This window comes from Acartia tonsa, chromosome 10 (genome assembly GCF_053477335.1).
Source record: "Acartia tonsa isolate MP-2025a chromosome 10, ASM5347733v1, whole genome shotgun sequence".
NCBI classification, from domain to species: Eukaryota; Metazoa; Arthropoda; class Copepoda; order Calanoida; family Acartiidae; genus Acartia; species Acartia tonsa.
In genome coordinates, this window is record NC_137269.1 from 47,606,976 (window position 1) to 47,622,115 (window position 15,140).

The following is a 15,140-nucleotide window of genomic DNA, read 5'->3' on the forward strand; positions in this document are numbered from 1 at the left end:
GTTCAGTTTACGAACCTGTATTAGCAATATTTATTGTCAACTTTACCTTCCCCTCCAGCGAATTTTATTTGAGGGGATAAAATGTGGGGTAATCTTTAATGGGGACTACGTCCTGCTCCTACTTTATCAAATTCGTGTACACGCTGTCCGTGTAAGTACAACAAGAGTACACATACAACATACAATTGTAAATTTGAAGAACCTTATTGAACTGGGCTGATATAAACATTCTCTCAGAACCTTATTGAACTGGGCTAATATAAACATTCTCTCAGAACCTTATTGAACTGGGCTAATATAAACATCCTTTCAGAACCTTATTGAACTGGTCTAATATAAACATCCTTTCAGAACCTTATTGAACTGGTCTAATATAAACATCCTTTCAAAACCTTATTGAACTGGGCTAATATAAACATTCTCTCAGAACCTTATTGAACTGGGCTAATATAAACATTCTCTCAGAACCTTATTGAACTGGGCTAATATAAACATTCTCTCAGAACCTTATTGAACTGGGCTAATATAAACATTCTCTCAGAACCTTATTGAACTGGGCTAATATAAACATTCTCTCAGAACCTTATTGAACTGGGCTAATATAAACATTCTCTCAGAACCTTATTGAACTGGGCTAATATAAACATTCTCTCAGAACCTTATTGAACTGGGCTAATATAAACATTCTCTCAAAACCTTATTGAACTGGGCTAATATAAACATTCTCTCAGAACCTTATTGAACTGGGCTAATATAAACAATATTTTCAGAACCTTATTGAACTGGGCTGATATAAACATCCTTTCAGAACCTTATTGAACTGGGCTAATATAAACATTCTCTCAGAACCTTATTGAACTGGGCTAATATAAACAATATTTTCAGAACCTTATTGAACTGGGCTGATATAAACATCCTTTCAGAACCTTATTGAACTGGGCTAATATAAACATTCTCTCAGAACCTTATTGAACTGGGCTAATATAAACATCCTTTCAGAACCTTATTGAACTGGGCTAATATAAACATTCTCTCAGAACCTTATTGAACTGGGCTAATATAAACAATATTTTCAGAACCTTATTGAACTGGGCTGATATAAACATCCTTTCAGAACCTTATTGAACTGGGCTAATATAAACATTCTCTCAGAACCTTATTGAACTGGGCTAATATAAACAATATTTTCAGAACCTTATTGAACTGGGCTGATATAAACATCCTTTCAGAACCTTATTGAACTGGGCTAATATAAACATTCTCTCAGAACCTTATTGAACTGGGCTAATATAAACATCCTTTCATTTACAACACTTCCTTACAAACTAGGCATATTTAGGGATAGAGGGACAGGGACATGGAGAATAATTCAATCCTAAGGATGTGCAAGGAGGGGTGATTACCCCATCCCCGAGGACCTTCGAGATTTTTTTAGGGTGTAAAATGAGGGGTTTCAAAGTTTGAGGGAGTACACACCGCTTGACCCTCCCCATTGAACGTATAAGCACAACCCCCAAAAAATTGGGGACTGTCAAAAAGTTTAAACACCACCAATTATTTAGCAAATATATTAGATTTTCAACCCAACCTACCCCCCCCCCCCACCTCTAAAATTTTACAATAATGTTGGGGAGAATTACCCAACTAATATATTGACATATTTAACCCTCTTGAATAATTTTCCTCATAGCATAAATAATAAATATGATCACATTCTATATTATAAATTCATTAATTAACCGTAAAGAGAGATTTTGTTATACAAAATTGTTTTGGTGAAAAAGCTTAAGAAAATTCTTATTTATTCGCAGCGTAAAAATGTAGACAAAAGTTTGCAAAAGTGATACATTGTGTCATAGAGTAGTTATAATAAAGGGAGAAATAGTTTTCTTGGTATGGAATATCCCTTTCTAATATTCATATGAACCAAACAACATCAACACACATTTGACTTTCAGGGTAGGCTCAACTTTTTTGTTCAACCTCACACACGGTTTCAAAACTCATGCACTATTCCAAACGCGCTTCAGTGCTCTAGAAAAGAGTATGATAAATGTAACTTAATTTTGTTCAACTTTTGGGCGATTTATTTGTATGTGATTGTGTGTGTGTGTTTGAAGATTTAAGCTAAGTAAAGCACGCAACAGCTATCTCGTTAGAGCAAGATTGTCTGTGTGTGAATGTGTGTGCGCGTTTGTGTACACGCACCTGTTGCTTCAGATGGTCTGTGCGCGGCACCAACCACCAGTTCTCTGCAAACTGTGCGCTACTGTGCACAACGTTATGACGCGCGTTAATGTGTGCGTGTGTGTGTGCGTTTAATCACATCTGCTGTTATTTAAGTGAAGTTTTTAATTGTGTTTCCAAATGTTTATTATATTATAAAGTTACACAATTTCTCATCAAAAGAAAACGGTTACAATCGTTGTTATAAGTGAAATTTAAATAAAATAAAGTGCTTATATATAATTGTATATTAGAATGTCAAAATCAGTTAACTTAAAGGGCCACTCTGTTAGTTAGATGTATATCAAGTGGCGTGCATATACTTTTGCTATCGAGTGGGGGGGGGGGGGAGGCTTTAAGGGTGTAAAAGAGGAATTCCAAGTTTTAATATTAGGGTCGTGTTGACACCCCTAACACACCCTTCCGAACACTTATTATTACGTGTATTAGAAAATTAGGTTTTTTTTTGCAACAAACAAGTACAATGCTTTACATGAAAAACACAACATAATAGTAAGACACTGTGTTTTGTGCATATATTCAATTTAAAAAAAGCTGTTATGAATCATATTTGGTTAGGAGAATCAATACTACAAAAATTTTAGTCTTTTAAATCTGCAGACTTTTTTATGAAGGATATTATCAAGTTAAAAAGAAGCTGTCCTTATTTTACAGAAATTTCATAAGCAAAAAATATTTTAGCAATATATTTTGAAAGTAAAAAAAATTTCTTTTTGAGAATAAATTTTTAAATGGTACATAGAAAAAGTTTTAAAAAATATAATTTTAAAGGAATCACTGTAAGAGGACGTTTTTTAAGAAAGATTATGGCCCCATTTAGGGTATGATAGGAATAAAAATCATCAATGATAATTTTTAACAGGTTTAGCTTTTGAATTTCTTTGAAATAGGTGAAAAATAGTATTTTAATCCAGGGACCTAAAGGGATAAGAAAAAGGCCGATAAATTAATGTGCATTCCTAATTATGATTCACAAAATTACCTCTTCTGTAGATTATAATTATTGGTAGAAACGTTTCGAAACTCAACTAAGTAACCAAACAAATAAAATTCAATAGAAGTTCCCAAAGTTAAAACTTTGGGGACTAGTGTAATAAACAGCCCAATTTACCCTCCCTGTCTGAGTTTGGCTGGCCAAATGTTAAAATATTAAATACAAAAGGCATTTTAAAGTTTAGATTATCTATAATCAACTTTTTTTAGGGTCAGATTTTACCAGAGAAAAAGGGGGCAATGGATTGTTTATCACACAAGCCCCCAAAGTTTTATAATAATGGATTGATTGGTTTATTAAATTGAGTTTCCTTATGTTTCAACCACTTATTGTAATCTAGAGAAGGGATAATTTTGTGTATTAACATTGGGGATATACATCAATTAGTCTGCCATTGTCTTATCCCTTTAGATCCCTGGATTTTACTTTGTTGATGACTGCATCAAGAGTTTATATCAGGACAAAGAGTTGTTACACCCACTCACACATTTTAAAAGCAAGTTTTTGGGAAGAATCCAGTAATTTGCAATTGGAGGGGTTCAAATGTAGCCCCCCTACCCATCTGACCAGCTTTTAATAATATTTACATAATATTTTTAAAAAAATACTTATTACTTAGAAAGGTAGGGGATATTGAATTGTAAATTAAAGGTTTATAACCACGTTATCTTAATCGTTGGCTCAATAATGTTTATTGAATTTTTATTTTTCAACTTTTCAACAAACAATTATAATCTTCAGAAGGGGTAGTTTTGTTTCTCATCATTGGGGTTCTTTATCAAGGTAACGTACATATTTATTGTCAATTGTCTTATCCCTTCAGATCTCTGATATTTAGAGGAATGGGAGGGGTTTCTATTAGGGTCTAACTTGCCGAATATGTGATTGTGATCTACCAAGTTTTTAGTGATAAAATGCATAGATCTATTTGCTTAATGGATTTATTATTACTTGGATCTTACGCCAGATTTTCATGTTCACCAATAAAGTGAAACTTGTAGCGGGCTAAAATAATGATCCACCATTTCCCTCCCTTTAACCCATCACGTTCCCTCCTACTGGATAATCGAACTGAACAATAAAAGACAGGTGAAATAGCAAGCTAAAATGACGACAACGTTTCTCCTCTCATGATATCCACGTATATTTTACATCCATTATTTGCTTAAGTTTGACTCAATTCCATTGATATTCTCTCAATAGCCTACTATTCTCTGTGCTTAACCCTTACAGATCGGGCCCCAATTCCCACCTTGATAACAACAAAAAAAAATAACTTTTCCTGATCATCGCAGAAAAACGGAAAATAACGAAAAGCGCCATTTTCGGCGGTTACGGCGGTAAAACGGCGGTTGGCAGCGCCATTTAATATTTTTATCTGCTTCTGATCACAATAAAAGACTACATAAAAAATTGGCTGGTCTATAGCTGTTTAAAATTCGGCAACTGGCAGCTTAAAAACGGCAAAATTACAGGTAGGAAATAGAAAATCGGTCAAAAATCGGTCAAGGAGTGGTCAAACGGTCATGACCTTACTATTCACGGAAGTTCATTATTGCTTAAGGATTTACCAAAAAAAATGTTTAGGTCTCCAGCTGTAATAGAAACCACGATATTCATGATAAATGTCTTTAGTAAAAGCCGGACACAAAGTTGGTCAGGGAGCGGTCAAACGGTCAAATGGTCATAACACCACTTTTCTCAGATGTTCATTGATATCTAAGTATTTACCATAAAAAAATTTAGGTCTCTACCTTATACACAAAAGTCATAAAATAGAAATTAAGATTTATTTAGAATAAGTTTTATAAATGTCTTAGGGTGGTTTTAACCTATTTCGTTTACAAATAGCTCATGTCCCCTATATTCTTTTACTTTAATGTTATGATGTTAAATAAATGATAAATAATTGTATAATTTCATAATAAAAGACTTTACACTGTAAAATAGAGGTAGAAATTTAAAAAAAATATATTTTTTTCGTTGAATCATTAAAATCAAGGATATCAACATCCATAAGTAGCAAATCAGCCATGTGTAATGTATATCACATATTCTGATAAGTATGGCTTTGAAACCGATTAATATCCGTTGGATTAGAATCAGTTCTCAGCCATACTTAAAATCATGTATAGCATCGAATTAGGAACAATTTTCCACAAATATTAAAATAAAAATCATAAATTAGTACCAGTTTTGTTAGACCGGGTCCTCGGCAACTCAGGGCTAAACAAATTGGTTTTAAACATGGAATTTATATTTTAACATCCACGGAAGGCTGCCTATATTACGATGCAAAAATAACTATTCACCTACTCTTCAATTCAACTGTGCATAAAATTTTAATTGAGATATGTAAATAAAAAGTTGTTATGTCTGTGAGATTTCAGGATAAAATTCTCATTATTAACGTAATAAAACTGCATTTAAAGCAAATTTCTCTTTTACAATTCAAATATTTCGGTTGACGATCAAAAATCACTAAAGCGCTTACTTTTTCTAAGAGATCTTATTGGTCATGCCTTTTTTTTTAGGTTAGGTGAGGTTAGGTACACTAGTCACCCGACGGATTAGTCATAGAAACCTCAAAACTTGTAAACCCCCAAAATTTAAAGATATTTTAAGCGACATTTTATCATCTAACCTTCTATAGAAAGGCATAAGACAATGACCGATAAATCAACATACATCTCTAATGATCATAAGATCATAAATAAAATTACCCCTTCTGTAGATGGCATGTTTTGGTTGAAACGTTTAAATACTCAATTTAATGCTATCAATACAATTCTCTAAAGATAAGAAACTTTTGGGACTAGTGTAATAAACAGCCCGATGTCCCCTCCCTGCCTGATAGAAGTCGTTATTTGACGTTAGTACAAAAAAAACTAGATCGTTCCCAGTTTTGCCCAGTTACAAGTTTGGAATTTTCAATATAATATTCTGTTTTTATTAGAAGCTACTCTATTTAGTAACGAATTTACTTTATAACTGTCTGTCCGTCAGTCAGTCAGTCCCTAACGCTATTGAGGAAATGTGATTTTCTCGGTGGCTATTATAGATAGTCTGAAAATATTTTTATGAAAATACCCTATAACAATGAGCATCTAGTATATAATATACTTGGTCCGTTAGTCTATCAGTCATTCTACAAAAATATAAATATTGAAACATTTTAAATACATATAAGAAAGCACTTTTATCAAAATATATTCTTTTATTAACATTACAGCACATCTACCTTTTGTCCGTCCATCCATGTGTTTTTAAAAGGATTTGCTGATTAAGAATGTTGTCATCCTTATTGCATTGTGATTGTTCTAGTAAAATAATAATGGTATTTTTGAAAAATTCAGAAAATAAATATCTACAAATTGAACTTTTCAGTGGAAGGGAAAATATTCGTATATAAATATAGAAAACATGAAAATTGTCTCCAACGGTAACATAGCTTTGATAAAAGAAAAGATACATTTTCTTATAAATTCAAACTTTGTCATGATGATTCCTATAATAGTTAGTTACAATTCAGAAAGCGGAGCAACTCTAAATAAATGTTTTAAAACAAAAAAAATAAAATTAAGAAACAAAAATCTTCGAGCTGAAAAATATTGATAAAAAATCGTCCAATGAAAACATCCAACAATGTTTTCTTATTGGTTGGCTTAATAACTTTGAGTTGGTTTGTTAAGTTTTCAACCAGTCATTTTAATCTACAAAAGTAGTTATTTTGTGTATAATCATTAGAGATTTATATTAATTTATCGGCCATTGTCCTATCCCTTTAGATGTCAGGTTAACAGTAGCTGCGCTCCCAAAAATGTTGGCCAATTACAAGGAAATAGATAATTAAGGAAAATTCCTTTTTTTATCTAATTATTAATAAGATGTTCTATATTAAGATTTTTGGTTTTATATTCATTTTAATTTAGAGTTAACCTGTAAATCGATACATGATTTTCCGACTAAGGACCAGTAGGTATATTCCCTGAAAAGTAAGGCTCGAACGGTTCAGCGGTTTCCGAGATCTTAAGCTTCAGACAGGCAGACATCAAGCTAAGTTGTATTACTTATTGATAAAGTAGTTGAATGTATGCATGTATGTGTAATTTGTATATTTATCCATTAAGATCTCGCAAAAAGATATAAACTGATTTTTCCTCTTTTAAATTCAGAAAAAAATAAGGTAATCAAATCATTATAATATTCATTTATTTTATTTTAGCAAATTATTTTCCAGTATGGCTTCGAAACCGATTGATATCCGCTGGATTAGAACCGGTTCTCAGTCATACTGAAAAATCATGTATAGTATCGTATTTCTAACAATTTCCACGAATATTAAAATAAAAATGATAATATTAATACCAGTTTTGTTAGACCAGACATTTGGATCCTTGGGGCTAACAAAACTAGTTTTAATCTTGTATTTTCATTTCAATATCCGTGGAAAGTTGTCTATAATATGATGCGATAAATAACTATTATTATTATTTCAGAAATGATGTATTAAAACCCTAAAAGTGAAAAATTAGAAAATAAAAAAAGTATTCAAAATGTGGCAGCTTAAACTTGTGGTGACCTTAGCTTTGGTATCCAGCGGATACTGTAAGGAGAAATCAGGTAAAAACAGGCGACATTTTCTTAGCTGCTACTTGAGATAGTTGGCTGATTTTTTGTGTTAGCACCCATTACCAAAGGCAGCCGTTTACATCTTACTTGGCCCGTCGATCTATATCGGTAATGCTATTAAATCTTATTAAATCTTCTGTGGGTAAAATACAATTTACTTGGCTATTATTATAGGAAGAAAGACAATCAAATTTTAAGAAGTTACTTGTTTCTAATTAGTATATTCTCAAATTGGTCCGCTGGTCCTTTAGTACTTATCAATATTATCAAATGTGCTTCGCTACTTATTGTACCATCCTTGTAAATTAGGTAGATAAACCAGCCCTCCTATTTTGTGTGGTTTATTGCTTTAGCTAGGTTAGGTTTTAGTTTAGGTACTGAATAGTCCTGTAGAATTAGGGTACCGCAGGTATAGGCTCCACAGGTTTAGGCCTAGCAATGAATTTATATATAAATGTATTACCAGTCTAATACCTGGATCCCCCTGAAAAGGACCTTTACGTCTGCTAGCAAATTCCTTTCTGTTCTTTAGAAGTGTCTTGGTTGTGTTAATATTTCCAACGTTATTCGTTGATTTACTAAGACCAAATTGAAAGTCAGCTTAGGGTCATTGGGAAGGGAAATGAATATATATTTAACATCTTCCCCTTTTAATGTTTTACTCTAATGGCATAGCAGAAGAAACCCCATCCCCCCAAACTTACACTTATTTTTAATTTTACATTGAGGGAAACACATTTTTAAGTTTCTGAATCTTTACGCGTAAATTTATCATAAATAAAAACTAATTTTGATATTCTCTAAAGTTTTTTTTTAAAGAAAGTTTTGAAATTTACAAAAAAAATTGAAAAGAAATTTCATCCCACACTTTCCCTGGATTTTATTCCATTATTTTTTCAATTCTTTTCAACCACAATTGTGCTATTCTGGTTTCCTTCTTTAAATCAACAAAAAAACTTTTGTTTTGTTAAAAAATTTCTATAGCTTTAAAGATTTCTAATGTATCTTTTATTCTTATGTTCGAAAACGTATTTTTTATGAAAGAAAAAAATCAGTCATAGTTATCTATCGCATTGTATTATAGACAGTTTTTCATGATTTTTTAAATGAACAATTAAGAGATTTAAACCAGTATTGGTAGCCCCAAAGGGCCGAAGACCGGTTTAACAAAACTGGCTTGAATTTTATGATTTTTTATTTTAAAGTTAATCTATTTTTCAATGGGAAACTGTCTGTTATAAGGTGCTATACATGATTTTTCAGTATGGCTGATAACCGGTTCAAATCCAGCGGATATTAATTTGTTTTGAAGCCATGCTGGAAAAGTATTTCATGATACTAATAAATAAAATTAGTACAGGGGGTAAGACAACCGCATGACCAGTAACGAGTATTCCCTCGTCGGTCCAGCTGTTACCGAGATCTTAAGTATCAAACAGACATATGACGCTAGACAGACATCTTTCTACTTTGTATTATTGATACAAGAAATATGACATTTCAATTATTTTAACTTGTTGAAAAGTTGACGGCATTAGTCTTTTATCTTTGAGATTCACCATCCCTGCCTACTTCCAGAAAAATGCATTTTTACTAGTTTTTAAATTCTGCTTTGAAATAATTGAAGCAAAAAATGCTACAAAAATAATGTTTGCTTAAATTCTATGAGCAAATTTTTATTTTCATATTCGTGTATAATTGGATACGATACATGATTTTTTAGTATTGCACAAAACTTCTAATCCAGTGGATGTAAATCGGCCATAGTAAAAATAAGTTTATTTTGGGCCTTCTTTCCGATAAAGTGGATTACTAAATTTTCTTTTTAATTTTTCTCTTGTGTTCACTGAAGCTTAGGTCCTAGATATTTCGACGAAACGGATACAGAATACATGGATACTGCGACAGGAGATTTTTTGTAGTCAATTTAGGTTGTTAATATAGTCCTCAGACATTGGTAAATACGTTCCTCCATTGTCAAAGGAGGGGATAGGATAAAGTCATAAGGGTGGGGTATGGGGATTTATCGTTATTTTAGCCAGCTGTGAGAAATCAAGGCATTCGAGAATCTCTCACAATATCCACGTTTTCTATAACTGCCAATCTGTGAATCTAATTTTCATTTCATTTACATCCTATCTATAATACAAAGTAGCTTGATGTCTGTCTGTCCTCTCGTCTGCCCTTAAGATCTCGGTAACTACTGAACCGATTGGATTCTACTCTTCAGGGAATATACCTACTGGTCCTGTGGTGGTTTTAAGCTATTTTCTTGAAAGGTAGGACAATCTCCCCCCCCTAAAAAAATCTCCCTCAATTTTTTTTAATTACCTCTTGGAGCAAAGTCCTTAGAGGCTAGGGGCAAAGCCGCTAGTTATTTATATAAAGTAGTAAGATTTTTTGACTGAAGAATTAAGATCTCACTAACCTCTGAACAGATTGCGTTCTCTCTTTGAGGGAATCTTCACATAGGTCTAGTGCTGATTTTATGCAATTCTATTTTCCAGATTTAAGTCTTAAGATGGTTTTGAGCTATCTTTTAGCCACTCTCTTCCTTTTCGAATAAAGAGATCCTAAAGGCTAGGGGCGTAGCAGCTATTTATATATGACATAATTACTTTAAACTTTTTATTTTTTTTTCAATAATATAATAATAAAATTTAAACTTCTTTAAAATGATAATTTTAAGAGTGTTTGTTTAAGTGTAGTGCAAACTACTTAACTAAAAGAATTAAAGGGATGCGACATATGAATAGAACTTATTTGTTGCCAATATTCCATGTGAAAGTTGTTTAGTTGATCTATTGGTAAGAGAAAAATCGGTGACTATAAACTATAGATTATACTAGTACACAAAGTATAAACCGGTTTTATTCATTGGTTTTAACCTTCGGGTAATATAATTTAAATTTGGATTGGTTTGTAAAACAACCTTTTTCAACCTACAGAAAATTCTCTTTAAAATTATTGGGGATGTACAATGTACATTAATTTATCGTCCATTGTCTTATCCCTTAAAGATCCTTTTATTGTCACCTGACAGATATTCATTTCTTGCCTTATATTAACGTTTACATTATTCTAGCTTTTATTACTATTTGAAACCTTTATCTATCAATTAACCAAGACAAGTTTTCTGCCGATGTGCAATCCCTTAAATTTGTTATTTGGAGAAAGTTGTTAAAAGTGAGTTAAACGCTGTCATCTGTTTCATACTTTTCACAGGAATCTAAAGGGATAAGACAATGGCCGATAAATTAAATGTATATCCCCAAAGATACAGAAAACTACCACTTACGTAGATTACAGTTGGTGGTCGAATAATTTGGACAATCAATTAAATGAACTAACTAATCAAAATTCAATAAAAGCCACCAAGGTTGTTAAGCCAACGAATAAGAAATCGTTATGATAAGACTTTGGAGACTTGTGTCATAAACAGCTCAATGTTCCCTCACTTCCAGTAGTTTTCATCTGTTATAACAGGGACATTGGGAAATACAAATAAACAATTGCTTTCAATTGAAATTGTTTATTTTTCTAAATTTACTCTACTAATCTTTTATGTTATTCTGTATATTGTCCTATTATTCCTAGGATGTCTGACTTGTCTATCTACAATCCCCTCCGTTTTAAAGGTCTTAAGTAACACACTATTGTACATTAATTCAAGTACCTAGTACATTTGTTGATTTTTATTTTCCCTTTTCCATGGTCAATATTTAGATCTTGAAAATACAATAACACAAAAAAGTTAACAAATATCTCACAAAAAGATTGTAATTGTGGCTTGTACAGGAAGTAGGGGACATATATTAGTCCCCAAAGTTTTATGATAACGTTTTCTTATTCGCTAACAACTTAGGGGAATTGATATTTGATGGTTGATTCATTAAGTTTAGTGTCCAAACGTTTCAACTAATGATCATAATCTATAGAAGGGTTAATTTTGTGTATAATCATTGGGGATGAACATCAATTTATCAGACATTGTCTTATTCCTTGAACAAGGTGACCTGTTCATTGCATATTTTCTTTTGTTGATTATAATTACATCGATTTTGTACAATAAAAACGTAGAAAAAAATTGATAATTGGAAAATTGGAGTGATTTTAATCTATATCTTTTATTATTAATGAAGAATGTTGTCTAACCCCTCACCAACGCAAACTCTTAATTAAAATTAATTGAGGTGTGGGGGGATGACCAACAGGAAGTTGAGGGTGTGTCACTTTATACTAGGGTTGGGCCGGATATCCGGTGTGGCCGGATATCCGGCCATTTTCAATATCCGGCCGGATACCGGATATTGAAACTATCCGGCCGGATATCCGGCTCTATAATTTTTTATACTTTACACCAAAAATCTCTGCTTTTTAAAATCTTAAATGGCTATAATTTTCTTATTATTGAAGCTAGAAGAACATTATTTCTGAATAAGTTTAACTTTATGTAAATTTATATAAGATTTGTGAAGAAATTTTTTTTTACTACTTTAATATCTGGTAATTTGGCCGGTTATCCGGCCGGATATCCAGTAATTTGGCCGGATAACCGGATATTTGCCGGATATCCGGCGTTGGCCGGATATCCGGCCGATTAACGGATATCCGGCATTTGAAATGAGCCGGATATCCGGTATCCGGTATCCGGCCAAAAAAGTATCCGGCCCAACCCTACTTTATACTCCCTCCCTCAACCCTTTGGGTATAGAGAAAAAGAATAAAAATTGAATACATATTCTTTTCAAAACAAATTAGTGAAATAACCTCTTAGAATTGTATGCTGTTATTAAATCAACATAAGACTATTAGTAGATACATTGGATCATGGAAAGAAAACAAAGTAGCGGGTTTCGTCGTATTTTCATACTAGCTTTTGACAGGTTATTTTATTTTAGGTAAATGTTAATGATTGCCCGCTGGGTTAGAGCTCCCCGCAGGTACTAGAAATAGGAGAAAAGCTACTGTTAAAATACGACGAAACACGCTACTTCATTTTCTTTCCATGATCCGATAAAGTTTATATTGTAAAATTAAATTAAAATGCTTTCTAAAAGAAATTTCATAAAAATTCCATGAGAAATGAGATAATTAATTGAAAAGGCATGACAATACTAAGAATCAAGAAAACAAAAGTTTATTTACAAAATTTGTATAGCAGATTTATATAATCCAAAAGACCTCTAAAATATCTTTGATTTTTGTACTTTCTTTGCACAAGTAACAAGCATTAAATTAATTTGTTTTTGCGAAGCTAAACTTATGTTTTTATTACATTTACGATCTTAAACACCAATACATAGCTTTCAGACAAATAGAAAAAACATCCAATTACTGTATGTTGAAGTGTACAATACAAAGTTTTCAAATGAAAATTAATCAACCGAAAAAAATGAAAAATAGTTGGAAAGGAAGAAGAAATGCAGCGTGACTTTCTCATCAACATGGACAGAGATGTGTATTCTTATAAAACAAGGGCAACAACATCCATAAAAGCGAAGCTCTGAAACGGCAGAACAAACTAACATTGACTTTTGTTACAGGGTTGTTTATGTTTCCCTCCCACCCCAAAAAAAACTTTCCTTGGTTTTATATATACCTCTAAAAAGGTTAGACGTCCATCTAGCTAAAAAATTGTTTTTCATAAAAATGTTCCCACTGCACTACGAAGATCCACCTTGGTGCAATTAATAACTGTTTTAAGGAGGGGTATTCTCAGGGATACGGGGATAGGGCAATCTTCCACCTCCCCTCATTTTATATGTTAAGCTCTGCCTTTGGTAGCCTATGTGTGATTCAAGTGGATATTGATTTGATATCAACTCATCAACTCATGTATAAGTGTACAGTAAAGAGTTCAAGATAAATAAAATTGCCACCAAAGGTTTGGTTGTATGTAAAAAAAACCTTTATAATGTACATTATAATTCACTGTATATCACTTGACACATAAGAGAACAAGGATGACAACATCCATAAAAGCGAAGCACTGAAACGGTAGGACAAACGGACATTAACACTTGTATAGTGTTAGAACTTAATTATCATAATATAAATTTATAAGAGTCAAAGCAAAATTGTAAGTAAATTTGTTGTAAAACTGCTTGATACAGGATAATTTTTATGGACATACTTACATTTTTAGGGCTTGATTATAGAGTTGCTTCGCTTATAACATTATACTTTGTTGTCCCAGGAATCAATATACCAAAAATCAGATCAATCCGATGATTTGATCACATAAAAATTTGTTGTTAAAAAAGTAAAAAAATCAACATGTTTAAAATGGACGTACGGACATTTTGGTAATGATTATAGAGTTGCTACGCTTTCTAAATCGTACCTAACTACTAAAGGAATCACCATGCAAAATTTGAAATCGATAGGACAATTCTAACATGCCTAAATTAACGGAAAAAGCTATCCGTTACGGACGGACGGACGGACGGACGGACCGACCCTAATTATAGAAAAGCTTCGCTTTTACAAACACAATAACCGCATGTCCCCTTCCCATGGACCCTGTGCCGACTTACAATTGGGTCTTTGAAAATCAACAAATAGGGTTGGGAATATTAACACAGCCAAGCCGCTACAAAATAGCAGAAAACAATTTGCTAGCTGACGAAAAAGGTCAATAAAAGGGTGATCCAGGTCAAATTGTACCCTGGTAAATATTATTCGTTATGATTAATAATTGTAATAAGATATCATATGATTGTTTGGGTATAGTTCCTTTCGTAGCAACGCCTCTTAATGGTTTCGTCGTATTTTCACAGTAGTTTTTGATAGGTTATTTTAGGTTAGGTTAGGTGATTGCCCCACAGGGTTGGCAATTGGCCATGCAGGATTAGAGCCTCCCACAGTGCCTAGAAATAGGGGATAAACTACTGTAAAAATACGACGAAACGCCGCCTAAGAGGCGTTGTCACGAAAGGGACTATCCAAATGTATTTCTCCCAGTTTGAATAATAAGAAAATTTGCATGGGAATAAATTTCTTGCAAAAGATACAACGATTGCAACTCTTGAATGAAAAGGCAAAGTCTTAACAAAAAAAGCCCTTCTAAATAACTTGATTTTGATAAATGCTGATTCCTCCGACAATTAAACGCATTGTTAGAATTTTTATAAATAAAGGTTAAACTTAAAAAAGAAGTATTCAATTGATGTAGAATATACGTGGTTGATATTATGCCAGGGAAAAATTGTCGACAATTTAGCTTACTAACAAGGAACTTGTTGATTGGTCATTTTGTTTATCG

At 32.6% G+C, this 15,140-nt stretch overlaps 1 protein-coding gene across 1 annotated transcript in view; it reads left to right on the forward strand.

Annotated features, from left to right (window-relative positions):
* The first annotated feature begins 7,735 nt into the window (after positions 1 to 7,735).
* qsm (Zona pelucida superfamily protein qsm) overlaps positions 7,736 to 15,140 on the forward strand; it is a 45,263-nt gene continuing 37,858 nt past the window's right edge. The window contains exon 1 of the mRNA XM_080174808.1: positions 7,736 to 7,864. Coding sequence (XP_080030934.1) covers positions 7,798 to 7,864 — 67 coding nt within the window. The 5' untranslated portion in view covers positions 7,736 to 7,797. The remainder of the gene's footprint in view (positions 7,865 to 15,140) is intronic.